The 15,777-nt window shown below is 37.8% G+C and overlaps 1 protein-coding gene across 1 annotated transcript in view; it reads left to right on the forward strand.

Moving 5' to 3' along the window:
* LOC124156621 overlaps positions 1-15,777 on the forward strand; it is an 83,604-nt gene that overhangs the window by 20,756 nt on the left and 47,071 nt on the right. The window contains exons 11-17 of the mRNA XM_046531304.1: positions 388-575; positions 882-1,049; positions 1,264-1,407; positions 2,525-2,600; positions 3,166-3,379; positions 12,217-12,299; positions 14,829-15,367. Of these exons, the coding sequence (XP_046387260.1) occupies positions 388-575; positions 882-1,049; positions 1,264-1,407; positions 2,525-2,600; positions 3,166-3,379; positions 12,217-12,299; positions 14,829-15,367 (1,412 nt within the window). The remainder of the gene's footprint in view (positions 1-387; positions 576-881; positions 1,050-1,263; positions 1,408-2,524; positions 2,601-3,165; positions 3,380-12,216; positions 12,300-14,828; positions 15,368-15,777) is intronic.

Raw genomic sequence — 15,777 nt, forward strand, 5'->3', positions numbered from 1 at the left:
CAGTTTATATAGTATGGATATTTTATATTCTCTTTTTAATGTTTGGGAATATGGAACTTTTGGAGGAAAAAATCTTGGGATATAAGTGTGTCTTCGATAATTTTTTTTCTGTTTTTAAACTACTCTGATCGTTATTTTTATTTTATTGAACGATAAATAACATTTCTAAGGATTTGAAGTTAATCATCATATTTAAATATGGCTAATTCTTTATTGGTTTTAAGTGAACACCGAATGTTCATTTATCATGATATACTTCGTTGCACCTAATAAAAGTCAAGACATTTCGCTATGGATGCATAGAGTTGAGTTGAGAATTCTCTCAAAGTTCGTTTACTGAACTTTTGTATGAGTATTAAATTCTTCAATTTTTATGATCTACTTTAGGTACACATTAGGAACATATTGAAAAGTTATTACGGTGCACGGATATTCGAAGTGATGCCTGCAGATGAGCATTTGATGAAACTTAGTCGAACTAATCTGTTGCCTTGGGCATGCAAATACAACTACGGCAATTGCATAACCAGGGCTACCAAATTATTCAGAGAATGGAGAGAAAACAGCACAAAGAGGTATGAATTGAATATTTATCATTTATACATCATTCACCGTAGGTATCATATGTAAACGGTTATTATGGAATCTCTGAGATGATTTTTATACCATAGTTTAGCATGTACTCTTCTGCCGATAGGTTTTTGAGTAAAAAGAATTTTATCCTGAGTAATTTAAAAGTTTATCATAGTTTATGTAAGTTTGCAAAGGCTATAAAAAAAAGGTTTTTTTTAATGCTATTCAATTGTTTCTTATAATTCCACAATGATGATTGAATTAGTGGATTCTGCTAACTTTGTTCCTTTTGTAATATGTCTACCCAGCATTCCATCTGACCTAAAGAGGGTGGTTTATTGCTTCGGAATCCAAGAAGGAGGCAATGAAGACTGGAATTATGTTTGGAATGCTTACAGAAAATCATCGGTCGCAACTGAACAAGATACCTTGCGGCTATCGTTGGCGTGCAGCAGGAATAAAACGAAAATTCGTGAGTAAGTATTCTTCGTATTAATTTTTAGCGAATAAGTTCTAAGATAGAAATTACCTAACCTAATATCCTTGTTTCTCTCAACGATTCAGCCCTCAGCGAATACTTTACTGATCTCTTAATTCTCGGGAAATTATTTACATTTAAATTGACGGATTTAAAAGTTGTTCATTAATTTGAATATTTTCATCAAACTTTGTCTTATTACTTCAATATAGATTCCTGGAGATGAGTTTGGATAGACAATCGGGCATGCGCAAGCATGACATACCCGGTGTATTTCAGTCGGTTATTGAAACACCAGAAGGCATTGATGTGGCTGTTTCGTTTTTGATCTCTAATGCTGAAAGAATGATGAACATGTAAGTAATAATATTGAAATAATTGCTTTTGCACTTCTAATTTCATCCTAATGTCACGGATAAATACTATGTTGCTATGGCTGCATGGTCTACGTCATGAATGTAAATATTTGACGGTAGTAGTCGAATAAATGGATTTCTCTGCATTCGAATGCATTTTAATGCATTCAGCGCCACAAAGTTTTGAAAACCGATTGAAATTTGACTGAGACAAATCGTCAACGTGAGTGACTCGTTCCTCTTTCATTTATTCGCCTAACTCTAGACACCCACCGCTCACTACGACCTATCTTGATCTCCAACTTTACGAATCTGCGCAGAGAACTTCGACCTTTAGCCCAAGGTTTACCTGGCAGATAATATTAGGGGTTCACTTCGGTGGAAAACTTTGTAGCAGGAACAGGCATTTTGGTTCATTTTCACGTGAAGGGGGAATGATTTCCCTTCTCAAGATTTTACGCCTGGCAAAAAGGTCTGCGATGGAACCGTAGTATAATATTATTCCTTCTCTCCTATTCATAGGTACCAATCATTTGATTTATGGGGATGAATCGGGATCGTAATAAATTTAGGTGTCAAATTGAGTTATGAATAGTGATTTCTTAAGCAGTGCGCACCTGCGCTATCAAAGATGTAAATCACAGTTAATTTTGATTTCAACGCAGAGCGTAATTTATCTTGCGAAATTTTTATTATCCACCATTGAACTTAGTAATGCTAGAAACTTTCAAGTTAAAATTTTCATTGAAATTTCATTGTAATTATTATTTTTGTGGTGGTGTGACATCCCCTTTTAATTTCATCATTTTTTCTTCGTCAGAGAGAGATTAAAGTAGAGTTTCGGGACAATTATGCTAATTACGTTAAGCTGGCTTCTTTTGCTAACAGCGCATGAAGATAATGTAGTTTCAAATAGGGAGGCAAGAGGGGAAACCATTTGCTTTGGCTCTCTCTATTCGTGTATTCAAATTTATTCCGAAAAATAATTTAAAAAAAAAACAAAAAAAATAAAACCTTAGAGTAATTTTTTGTGATATAATCTTATATTTTTTAATAAAACAGCAAATTTTTATGCTTCATTTCTTGTTTCTTAGCATTATATCTGCTTTCATTCCAGCATTACACCTGATAGAGTAAAGAAACTAATTTCTTTTGCTGCTAGTCATATGGCATCCAAAAGCCTGGCAGAGAAGGTAAATAACGTTAAACTCTTTTTATTATATTTTATAAATAAAAGTCCATCCACGTTCATGCATTTTTTGTCATAAACAGCATTAAGATATACAAATTTCAAAAGAATTTTTAACGGTGAGGTACTTAATTCTTACTTTTTGATGGCTGTTAAAACGCTGGGCATTATTTTTTTTTCAAACTAAAGATAAGGGCTATTAACTTTGATCTTGAATATCCCAGAACATTTAGCATTAATTTAAAAAAATATAATATTCTATTGCTGCAATGCATTTCCATGCGTTCGGCAAATATAATTAAAAATTTAATCGCAACTGATTCATTCCGATACACCAACAACACTTCATGACATGCAGCACGATATATGGACGATCTTACGTACTAGTGGTCTTCTGGAATTATTAATATAGTTTACTCAAAAGGTCACTAAATATGCCGATTTTTAAAGTTATCTTAATCATATATAGGTGGGTGGGTGTTGGTTTTGATAGCATTTCGACTTGGCATTAAATTAACATTGAATGACCTTGTACGTGAATGAATTAACATCTTCATTTTTTGTCGTAGATGAATGCATTTCTGAGCAAGATCGAAGAGGGTCCGTTGGCTGAAGTTGCTGATTCGACTAGGAAAACTATTTCCAGAAACTTGGAATGGATCGATAAATTTGGACCAGAAATCGAGTCGTGGCTGAGTAATAAGTATAGGGCATCTTCAAGATCATTTCAACTAACGAGCAGTGTGGTTGCAATTTCATTAGTTCTAATCAATCTTCTCATTCGTTAAACTTAGTAAGTTATTGTGAATTTTCAAACAGTGTTTCCTCAATTTGTTTTTTGAGTGATAGATAGAGTGCGTGAGTGAAAAAAACATTTTTCAGCAATGACTGATTGTGAATATAGGAAAAGGTATTTTATTTTAATTTACCTTCATCATTCATGCTACTTAAAGGTAGCCTCAAGTGCGAATAATGATAATGATAGCATCAAATCTGTTTTCATCGATGATTACATGTAAATTCATATAAAATTAGATTTTTTCCTGTATTATTTACTGCTCACAAAATGATAGTTAATGTAAATATACGTGATTTATTTTGTATCAATATCTCGATTATGCATTGATAACTTTAACCTGAAAATTTGCCTTTTAGCGTATCAGTCTTAAGCCTGATTTAATTATTATTTTTAGGAACCTAATATGTCATCATTCGTCTCCTTATTTTCTGAGACACACGGTCATGCTACTGTCCCTTATTCCATTGCTTCTTTCGTCGCTTTCTGCATTTACAACTGCCATTACAGTAAAAGCCAATCATTGCATCTTAATTACTGATAGTGGCCGTGCTTTCATAATGGCCAAAAGTCTGTGTCATGCTTTTATTATTGAAGTATTCAACCCATAAAGGTAGGTTTCCATGGAATACTTCAGAAGCATTCAGGGGACCTCACCTTCCTACAATAACTTCCCACTTCAAATCACAATAAGGCCTACCCACTTCCTTTTTCTCTAAAAACCGTATTCTTTTCCTTCCTCTCCCTCGTTTAACTTACATTCTACCCTTTAATACTGTTTTCAACAACCCCTTCCCGATAAGAACTCGCTCCATCCAAACCTTCTGTCTCCTCCGTATCTCATCTAAAAGTGTCCTTTCCTCACCCACCATGTGCAGCACTTCGTCGTTTCTCCTCCTCTACGTCCACTTCAACTTCTCCATTTTTCGCCACACCCACATCTCGAATGATTCCTCTCCTCTCTCGTATTTCTTCCTCCTTCCTAAGTGTTCAAAAGATGGTTTACTGATGGAAATAATGACCTGAGTGATGGCCAAATGGGACGAACCTTAACATCCCTGTAGCCATCGCGGATAATGATCGCGTGAAACGATGATTTCTTCGTCATCATTGTAACGATGACTATAGCCATTGCGCGGAAGGAAAGAAAAAAAAACTTGTGTGATTCTGGCTTAATTATTTCATAGAATAATTAAAGCTTAATCAATCAGCCAATTAGGCGTCATTACCATTGGACCGGTCTATCTTCTTAACGCATTATTTTAAAAATCCTTTGAAATCAACTTCAAGTTCTCTGGATTTATAAAGTGGACCCATCAAAAACACCATATACATCGAAAAATTTACCTCAGTACGTATTCGTAAAATTTTCACATTTGAGATACAGATGAGTGCAGACGCGGTCTAGCAAGGTCTGCTGGTCGGCAATCGCCTAGGGCCCGTCTTTCGTGAAGTGTATATTAAATGTAAATGAAAAATAATCATAATACTGGAACCAAAGTTTGTTTACAACAGCAAAATTCTAAGTTTGCATTAGCTGTTATATTTGCAACTTACTCAAAAAAAAGACAAATAAAACGAACTTAAAAAAATTAAAATAAAGGTGTCAGTAGACAAAAGAGAACCCTGATACTTATTTGAAAGGGAAATTCTAAAATCCCATTTTAGAGGTTTTTTAAAATAAATTTCTGTGCTTTTCCTAGTAAAGAATTCAATAAATAGATAAAACAAAGGTATAGTGTGTATGTCGTAGGGTGGCGCATGGGCCCCCCTGCTACCTGAGTTGGTCCCATAGTTTTTATGTTAGGTCCTTTCCTCCCCGCGGCGATCGCGGACCGCCAGCCAGCAACCTGAGTCGGTCCCATAGTGTTTTTATGGTTGCCCCCCAACCCGCCGCTCAAGGGCCCGCCAGCTACCTGAGTCGGTACCCTGTATGACCTTCTATGGCTGGTCCTTTCCTTCCCCCGGCGCTCGCGGCGCGCGGACCGACTCAGGAAGCTGGTGGGTCTGTGGTCCACCCTACGGTGTGCAGACTAAAACACATTATTTAATTTTTTAAGCTCTGAATTTCCTATTTCTCATATTATCTTTCCTTCAAAATTGCTATTTTCTAGTTAACTTAAATATAGTTTTTAAGATTCAGAATATCGTCATAATCCACTTCTCGGTCATGGAATTTCCTAAAATTTCCTGTGGAGGACCCCTGAACTCCCCCAATCTTTACTGGCCCTGAGCCCCACCCGAGGGCTCCCAATCACCCAAAACCACCCATGGTTGAGAGCTTAAAAATAGCTACTCCATACACCTGGAAATATCAAAATAAGGCATGATTTAAACGCCTATTACGTAACAGAAAATGAAAACATCCACCAAACGAGAGGTTTTAATAAGTATTAATTTATGTATGCATATTGTAATATAATTGTATTTGTATGTATAATTCGTCCTCTTAGGACTATAAATGATAAAATTTTGAGATATGAGGATCAGTTTATTTAATGGATCAACTTTCCTGACTAGTGCTTATCACCGGTGGTTACCTCTCAATCAATTATCTCCGGTATAAACCGAAGCTTTTGCAAAAATTTGGGATGTACATATTTTATCAAAACGTGGCGTTTGGAATTGCATCACCCGCGGAATTATGCTTAGGGCTTGCGCTGCCTACTTTAATTTTCTTCATATTCCTAGGATGTTATGGAATTTCCACAGGTAAGAGTTAGGAATATTATCACCAGCAGGATAATGTTTATTGCTTTCTCTGCTTGCTCTCTATCTCGTCACATTCCTGGAATGTGTTTGAATTTCCCCGAATAATAGCAGCAACGCGTTATAGAGTGGCGCCTTTCCTAACTTGACGGAGCTGGCGCAGAGAAGGCGGGGGAGGGTCGGATACGTGCTCTGTGCTCCGAGGCGAGTCGAATGGTGCAACTCGTGGTTAAATTTATCCGTATTTTCAAAAGGCGCGAAGTTGAGCATTACGTCTTATGCTCCCATCCTCTTCCGTTGCATTTCTTACCCCTCATCTCTAGTGATGAGCGGAACTGTGATTTTCCAATCACTTCGTTATCTGTGACTGCTACTCATCAGTAACGGCCATTCTTAACTTTGATCACTGAGGAAAATCACTCATAAAAGTCAGCCGTGATTTGTGGCACTGCTAGTCCTGCTACTTTGTCCAATTCCAATGAATGAGCTCTCCGCAAAAGGAACGAATAAACCTATTGAAAATTGGAAAACTAGGCAAAAATATTTTTTTGAGGGAATAGTTAATCGACTATTAAGTCACCGACAGTGAAAGCTACTTTTTTGTGCAACGGTGATTCAATCACAGCGATATATCGCTCATCACTATCTCGTTCACGCAGGGTAAGAATTGGGATTCAGTTGTCCACTGTTCGCGGTTGAGGTGGTGTATTGGGCTAAGTGCTAGCCTACTGACCCAAATTTCCCGAATTTATATCCAGGTTGAAGCCTTCGGAGGCTCCCACTCATAAATCTTGCAAGATGCATATTGAAACGAGATGATTCTCATTTCCCTAACGTGTGATAAAGTTGTCTGTAGTTTAGTACGGGGTGAGCTCTACCCTCAACTATACAGTAGGGCGGATCGCAAAAATCGATTTTTTTCAAATCCATCTGGCCCAATGAAAAAAAGTTGTGGGACCGATCAAAAATAAGGCCTGAAAAATTTGAGACCTCTACGTGAACCCCTGACCCTCGCTCAAATGCAATTAAGGGGGGGAAGGTCAAAATTCGAAAAATGTAAAATTTTATGGTCATTCCCTATAGATTTTGCCGAGTTACTGCCCTTCCAGGGCAAAAATTTCGTGCATTTTGACGTATCTGCCACCGTTTAGCCACAAAATGCCTAATTTGAGTCCGCGCCCGCGAAGAAAATATTACAACGCCCGCGCAGCGTCGCGGATACAAGAGCTGCTAGCCGATCCCGTCCCCTCCCCGCTCGGTTCTCCCCCTCCCATGCCTCAAATGCAGCAAAATGCATCCCGCGTGTGCTGCTAGGAGGGCGTTTATCTTTGATAATATAAATCGGAAGATGGTAGAAGGTAAAAAACGGTGCGTAGTGAGACGACTTGTCCCTTATTTGGCGCCTCGTCGGCGTTAATCAAATCGATGTTACCAACTTTTAGAGAAGTGATGAAATATTTTTAGATCTGCGAACGCAGGAAAGGAGCCTACAGTCTACGAAGAGGCCTCTCGAGTGGCTATAAAGGTCTGCGAACTAGAGATGGGTCAAAAAGAACCGAACTGCCAAAACGAACTGTTCACTGAAATGAACCGGTTCGAAAATGAACCGTTCTCTAAAACACCCTGTTCACATGTCGGCACTGCACAAATGCGGCATACTCGGTACAGTAGGTATGATCATCAAGAGGCATTTTGAACTGCAGCTTACTCGAGCAAGTGCGTTGTGGGTACAACAGATGGCGGTTACGACGGAGGCCATCCAAGGCCGCCGAAGTGCGTCGTAGACGACCGAGCCCCTCCCCTTCTTTCTCTACTATTCCCCTCCGTCGACGAAAACGAACAGTTCGCCACTGAACAGTTCGTTCTAACTAATATTTGAACTGATATTTAAAATATCAGTTCATTCGAACCGTTCGTTCTAACTAATATTTGAACTGATATTTAAAATATCAGTTCATTCGAACCGTTCGACATAACTAATATTTGAACTGATATTTAAAATATCAGTTCTTTCAAACCGTTCGAAATATTAGATTAAATATTAGTTTCCTCGGGGCGTTCAGTTGGGATATCGCGTTCATTTTGATTTCGTTTTTTGAACATTTGTGGATTTGTGGATGCATCTCCAAAAATATTGTTTAAAACGCGATTCATGAACTTAGAAAACGATTGAACTCATGATTGTGGAACATTTTTTTCGGCCCCTTTACCAAGATGATCTTTGGACTTAGTTTTTGGCGCCTACGATGAAATTTTTTAATGTGGATGCATCTCCAAAAATATTGTTTAAAACGCGATTCATGAACTTAGGAAACGATTGAACTCATGATTGTGGAACATTTTTTTCGGCCCCTTTACCAAGATGATCTTTGGACTTAGTTTTTGGCGCCTACAATGAAATTTTTTAATGTGGATGCATCTCCAAAAATATTGTTTAAAACGCGATTCTTGCTCGAAATTACCATAACACTCTCCACAAACCTTACGATACCACACTAAGCTTTCATGTACTCTAAACGCATGATAAACAATATTTTCTACCGAATGACCCTACCTGTTCACTATGAACCGATATTTTGAACTGTTCTTTTTACTGAACAGGATCAAAGTGAACGGTTCATAAAAATGAACAGTTTAACCCACCTCTACTGCGAACTATGGTGAAGCGCTTCTCTTCCATTATGAATGTGACTAAATGGATTTAGCGGTACCACAGGAAGTACTATAACTTACGGAAAATTAGAATAGGCCAAAAGTAGGGTTTTATTGAAGTATAGAACTCAAACAATTTTAAAGGAACATTTTTAATTTTGCGATATTTTTGCGTGTAAGTGCAAGGAGGAGCATAAGTTTCCCCCAATGAAGAAGTACTTTGAAAGACAAGCTGACGAAAAGAAAGATGATGGCTGCTGGATTGAATCCTAAAGAAACTCGACAACTGAGGAAAAAATCGGAATAATCGGAGATCGATGAGTCAACATCGTCAATTCTTGTACGGGAAAATAGATTCAAAAATTTTCTTCATCAATTCATTCGAAGAAAATGAAATTAGCCGATTTGCATCTCTACTTTCCTCATAAAATAAACATTTAGGACTATAAACTCAAATTGGAACTTCTTCGGGGAAAATGCGTCTGCCAACTGTGATAGAGGTATATGCAAGAACCAAGCAACAGCAATGATCGTTCCCGCAACTTTAGCCGACGCAAAAGTCATAACTTCGCAAGATAAATCAAAGCTAGTGTACCAGAATCACTAACGTACCCAGAAAAAGATGCTACCTACTGACAAATCGCTGTCGAGTTTACAAAATTATCCGAATATTAAGAAAATGTTCATCAGATTTAATACAAGCCTATGCTCATCTTCACCAGTGGAAAGACTATTTTCACTTGCTGGGTTTCTCCATTCCCCTGTGAGGGGATCTCTGTCAGACAAACGTTTTGAAAGACTTGTATTCCTCAAGGGGAATAATTCATTCATAGAGAGCAAAATTTGATAATTTTTATATTGAAAAATCTCAAATGTATATGTGTATGTTAGAATTTTTATGTTTATTTATGTGTTAGAACTTTTTAAAAGATGTCTTAGTTTCCTTACAAGTTTATTTTGTATTTTTAAAAGTATTTAAAATACTATTTTGTATTTTGTATTTCGAATACCGAAGTCCAAGGTATTTGGTATTTTGCATTTCAAATACATTTTGTGTAGTATTATGTATGTCAAATACTCCTCGGCCTGTATTTTGCCCAGCCCTGCCTACTGTGGATAAGAAAAGAGAGGTTTCATCAAAGGCCTCCATTTTATTGAAACGAAAGACTATACTCTTGTTTGATAAAAAAAGGCAAGAGGACTTATCAATACAAGTTTAGAGGGGAATGTGTGGTGTTAATTGAAGAAACAGGGTCCCACTTTTGAAGGTTTGCCTCCTCCCCCGTCGGAGGATTAGCAAAAGTTATAAAATCTGCGATTATCGATTCCTCTCGGAGTGAAAAGTAGATACACAAAATTAAAAAAGGAGGCATCATCCCTTTGCTATAAGCATAATTCCAACATCCCTTGCAGTGTGGGTAAACTCATCTCGGGATTCCCACCGGGTTAATTTTTCCATAATGGCCAACATTTCAATCTCCGACTCGGGGCTCATCCTAAGGGATACATTTTGTTGACTCCCGAAAAGAGTTTACCCATATCATTCGTCGGGAAAGCATTAAATCCGTATTTCATCCCTTACAGTGGTCTATTTGCTAATTGCACTATGCTGACTTGGATTTGCGACAAAAAAGTTGGGAGGGTAATCTGGGGATCCAATTTGCGTTGCTGCAAGGATGCGTTTTGCGACAAATACGAGATTTTTTTAATTGCTGGATTTTAATATCGACGTAAAGGACTACACGCTGATGATATATTGCAGAGAGACTCCGGTTCCTTCGGCTATATCTGAGATTAGCGCTGTGGAAAGTAAAAATCTATCAGTGAACGTTCAAATTTGAAGTTAAATATTCTTTTTATTATACATGCGGATGAGATATTCGTGAATTTATTCACCAAAACTTTGTTGACAGCAGCGAAAGACTAAGAATGACACTGATATAAGAAATACAGAATGGAAAGCAGATAATTGACTAATTCTTTCGTGATTGTTCCTCACCGGACGATGCTGAAACATCAAATATTAGTAAGACTAACGAAGAAAGGCGCACTTGGTGTGAATTTTTTTGCATTTGGGGCGTGTAAGAGGCGAGCGGGGAGGGGACGCGAGCGGCCTTCACCCAAAATCCATTTAGACACAGCTGTCGGACAATACCGGAATAGAAGTGTATATCCTAAGTTCCCACACCTTCATAGCCACTCGAGAGGCGTCTTCATACACCGAAGGCTCCTTTCCTACGTTCGCAGATCTAAAAATATTTCATCACTTCTCTAAAAGTTGGTAACATCGATTTGATTAACGCCGACGAGGCGCCAAATAAGGGACAAGTCGTCTCACTACGCACCGTTTTTTACCTTCTACCATCTTCCGATTTATATTATCAAAGATAAACGCCCTCCTAGCAGCACACGCGGGATGCATTTTGCTGCATTTGAGGCATGGGAGGGGGAGAACCGAGCGGGGAGGGGACGGGATCGGCTAGCAGCTCTTGTATCCGCGACGCTGCGCGGGCGTTGTAATATTTTCTTCGCGGGCGCGGACTCAAATTAGGCATTTTGTGGCTAAACGGTGGCAGATACGTCAAAATGCACGAAATTTTTGCCCTGGAAGGGCAGTAACTCGGCAAAATCTATAGGGAATGACCATAAAATTTTACATTTTTCGAATTTTGACCTTCCCCCCCTTAATTGCATTTGAGCGAGGGTCAGGGGTTCACGTAGAGGTCTCAAATTTTTCAGGCCTTATTTTTGATCGGTCCCACAACTTTTTTTCATTGGGCCAGATGGATTTGAAAAAAATCGATTTTTGCGATCCGCCCTACTATACAGATCTATCTCCGGATTGAATCACCAAGTGAATGAGTGGCTCAAGGGATTAAACCTTAATAAAGATTTTGGTGTTAACTGTTTTACAATCTGGATTTATGAGATTACTTGCACCTAATATTTGTGGCTTAGTCTGGGTTGATCTCTATCCTTACCAATCCAAATCAATCCAAGTGATGAATCTCTGAGTGAGTGAGTGTCCTCTGTGTATGCCACCAAGACAGAAGGTTGCATTAGCGTGAAAAGAAGGCTTGTAAGGAGAAGTATGGGGCAGCAACGCAACGGTGGAGTGTCCCTCAGCGTCAATCGTCTGGTACCCGGTAAGTCGTCTTTTCTTCAGTATTCTCCCAGTACACACTTCGCACTTTCTCGCCATCCTCGCACGTAGTATGTATTTACTCTGAATGCCCATATAAAATGCATGCGACATCGCTCATTGGCTTTTACACAAAGAGGATAAATTTAAACTGGCAGAAGCCTGTATCACAACATGGGTATCCATCAAATTAACAAAGTGAGCACAATAATAATGAGCGATTCATTAGTCCACACATATCCACCATAAGTAGTCAATTTCTAATCTGTTCAAACTGATGCTTCTCATTCATGTTGTGCAACCCCGATGTATTTATAATAGTCCCAACCCCTAGTTACAGAGAAGCACTGTGCACCATAAAGCCCCCAGATACCCATGGCCTCCAGAAGTTGTCTTTCTATGCAGTAGGACACCCGTAACCGATGTTCTCTTTATATATCTGGGAATGCTGCGTTGAAGGTATTTCTTTTGATCCATTTTGTCGAAATCGCTTAAAGAATTGTGACGACAGGTATCAAATATTTGAGGGAGCATTGAGGGAGGCCTTTTTATGGGGATCCCTTCACGTCTTTGGGCCAGTGAACAACTTAGAATATCTTTCAGTTACATTCTGCTAATGTTAGTGGGTTCATTTTTATTTTTTTACTCGTAATTCTTTTTTAGTCGTCAGCCTGTTGACATAATATTAAATTATCTGTTTTACTTGGGCTGAAAACAAGATTTAGTTTGGAAAGTTAGTAGGTGAAATCATTGGGAACGTGCAGAGTGAATAGGCTCGATAGCACTAATAGTTAAGCTGCAGTAATTATTCGAGGAACGTGGTATGAATGCCACTCATTAGGCCTCCGGTTACGAATTTTTTGTGGGGCTCAACTACAGATGCATACTACATCATGGTAAGAGTGTATAGTGTTTATGATCTCGACGCGCGGGACTTCTACACTGCATGTCCAAAAATATATCGTCAATTTCCAGGAATGAAGGTGGTGTTATGCTGAAAATGAATAAGATAGTACATTTAAGGTCCCCATACAAACCTTTAGGCAATGCACACTTGCCTTGTTTGGTTTCATATGAAACCAAATTGCAATAGAGAAAATTTAGTTATTCTACTGCTTTTGGCTTTTTTGATAGAATTCCTCTCAATTAAATCGCGGCATGTCCAAGCTTATCACAGCAATAAATTCTATGGTAAATATGGTTTTCAACACTTCTGCATAAGTAAAGACTCTAATGAAACTCACATATTCTTGAATCATTCCAGTCAACATGTGATAAGGTATCATTTAAAATTTATTAGCACTGGTATACAAACAAATTTCTTCGTAGAACCAAAGAAAAATAAATTTATTGAAACTTTTAATTGCATCTCGATTGGATTAAGTATCTTAATTAATACTTCAATTCATCATATATATTTGGATTTTTAAGCTGAAAGTAAGTGTAGATGAACATCAAAAGATTCAATGCTTCCTGAGAAAAAAATAACTTCTTAAGGGTCGGGCAAAAGGAAGAGAAATAGTACTTTCTTTACGACATCGCTTCATTTGAGCGAGACTCCATCTCTTAATTCACTGAGTCAATTTAGAGGTAACAAAATTAAATCCTTGCCACTGCCTGACTGCAAACATTGTTATCAAATGCAGCAATTCTTTAACGGTGGTCGAGATAAGGATAAAATTCCCGCCGTAAGATGCCTCGCATTTCAGCGACGTGAGAGCGATCCCATTCCTCAGAGCAGTGAGACTTCAAAAGGTAAGAAGTGTGACTGAATCACGATACTATCTCATTTCAACAATCCTTACCCATATAACTATATCTTTTAATTTTCTTTCCTGCGGAGTGTTACTTAGCGAAGAAAATAAAGTTTACTGGCAATAGCTATCAGGTACTTTGTACGAACCACAGAGATGTGTAATGCGAACATCGTTAGAATGAGGCTAGTTCTTAATATCGTGTATTATTTTGGTTACTTTTGTCGTGAACCATGGCTCATTAAGATTTCCTGGATTTTCGTGGCTTAAATTGTTTATGACTTTATCTTTTTGGATTTTTACATGTTATCTGGCATTCGTAGCGTTCTTCATCATTTTTCCACGAATTTGGATGGTGGCCAGACCGAGAGCGGATCCAGGATTTTTTTTCCTGAGGGGGCACAAGGGTCTGGTAGGTTAACGGTTTTCTCATATTTCAGAAAACCACATACAACAATTACTGTGTAACATATTATCTTTATTTTAATATTAAAGTTATTTATATGAAATTAAATGATTTAGGATCCGTAATACACTAAATATAGCAAACGTAATGATAACCGCATTAAAAATCTTGTCTATTTTTTAAGCACCTATGGGTCAGACCATACCACCATAGAAAGGTGTTTCCTTATTAGACATGCATCATTTTAAATATTTTAACGACGGAAAGAACTCCAAAGCATCGATTGATAAATCGATACATTATTTCATTATTCTTGTCGAATTACGCAATACATGAGCATCTGTAAGGAAGGCCTTCTCACGAAAGTTAATTTTTACATCGAGAGGCCGCACCGCTTTCTACACTGAAATAAATTAACCATTTAAACTCATTGGGAAAATTAACTAAGTGATAAAAATTTTCTTGTAAAAATTATCTTGTGCTAATGAATTACGCTGGTGATAAATTTATGTGTGATAAACCTCTTCATTTTCAACTTTTTACCTCTAATTTTCAGAGCACACTCTTCACTAGATTTTACTTAACTTTTACATATTGATTCTTTTTATCAGCTCCTTCCAATTCATGAAACCATTAACTTCTAACGTTGCTAATGCCATTTTCTTCCTCATTTGTTCACTGCTGTGTCTGTTTCTCTCAAATGCGCTGTCGAAATGCTTCAACTACTCTACTATCTCAAGTTTATGCTTAAAAATACATTTTTTTACAGGTAGCAGCAAATACAAGGTCTGAATATGGATAAGATCTTCCTGGCTATGACATTGTCCTTGACGTGGGCGGCGTACGGGACGAGTTTGGCGGAAAAAGTGTTTGGGGACCCTCTAACGGCATTAGAGGGAATCAGTGGATCAGATGAGGAGAGGGGTCCAGATTATTACAGACTCCCGAAAGGGGTCACTCCGCTGACTTACGAGCTGCGAATAATTCCTTTCCTCGATGAAGGTAACCAAACGTTCAAAGGAGACGTCACGATCAAGCTGCTGATCAACTCTGTCACGAGAAACATAACGTTGCACTCTAAGAAGTTGAACGTATCTGAGATTCGAATTTTTGAATTTGAACAACCGAAAGTTGAGATCTTGGTTCAGAACTTCTACCTTGTGCCAGACAGGGAATTTTTAGTGGTGGTATCGCAAATGACTCTTTTGGAGAACAAAATGTACATTCTTCGTTTGAAATTCGAAGGTGAACTCGATGAAAACAATGCTGGCTTTTACAAGAGCTCATATGTAGATAGTACTGGGAGACGGCAGTAAGTAAATGCTAATTGAAAAAAGTAACCATGCATGAAAAATCATATCGGAATATAATATATCGGCTGGCTACTTATTACCTAAAATGATTAAAAACGAAAGTAGAGGTGCTATATTTATTGACTAGGAGCCCTTGTCTCATTGTTAAATGGCATTAAAATCATTAATTTTCTTTTTAGTACAAGGTGCTTTTTTACATTTTATTCCAATTTTGCGGGAAAAGAGACTAACTTCGAGTTAGTGTACCGTATTTTTTAAAATTTTCTTTAACTGGGGAGATCACCCGTAGCGCTTCAATATTAATGTTTACTGTCACATGGTTATAAAGGCAAGTCTAATTAATCCTAAATACCCGTTATTTTATCAATAAACCTACTCACTTACTTTATTACCACATTTCTTGTCGCAG

Source organism: Ischnura elegans, chromosome 1, assembly GCF_921293095.1.
Source record: "Ischnura elegans chromosome 1, ioIscEleg1.1, whole genome shotgun sequence".
Lineage (NCBI taxonomy): Eukaryota > Metazoa > Arthropoda > Insecta > Odonata > Coenagrionidae > Ischnura > Ischnura elegans.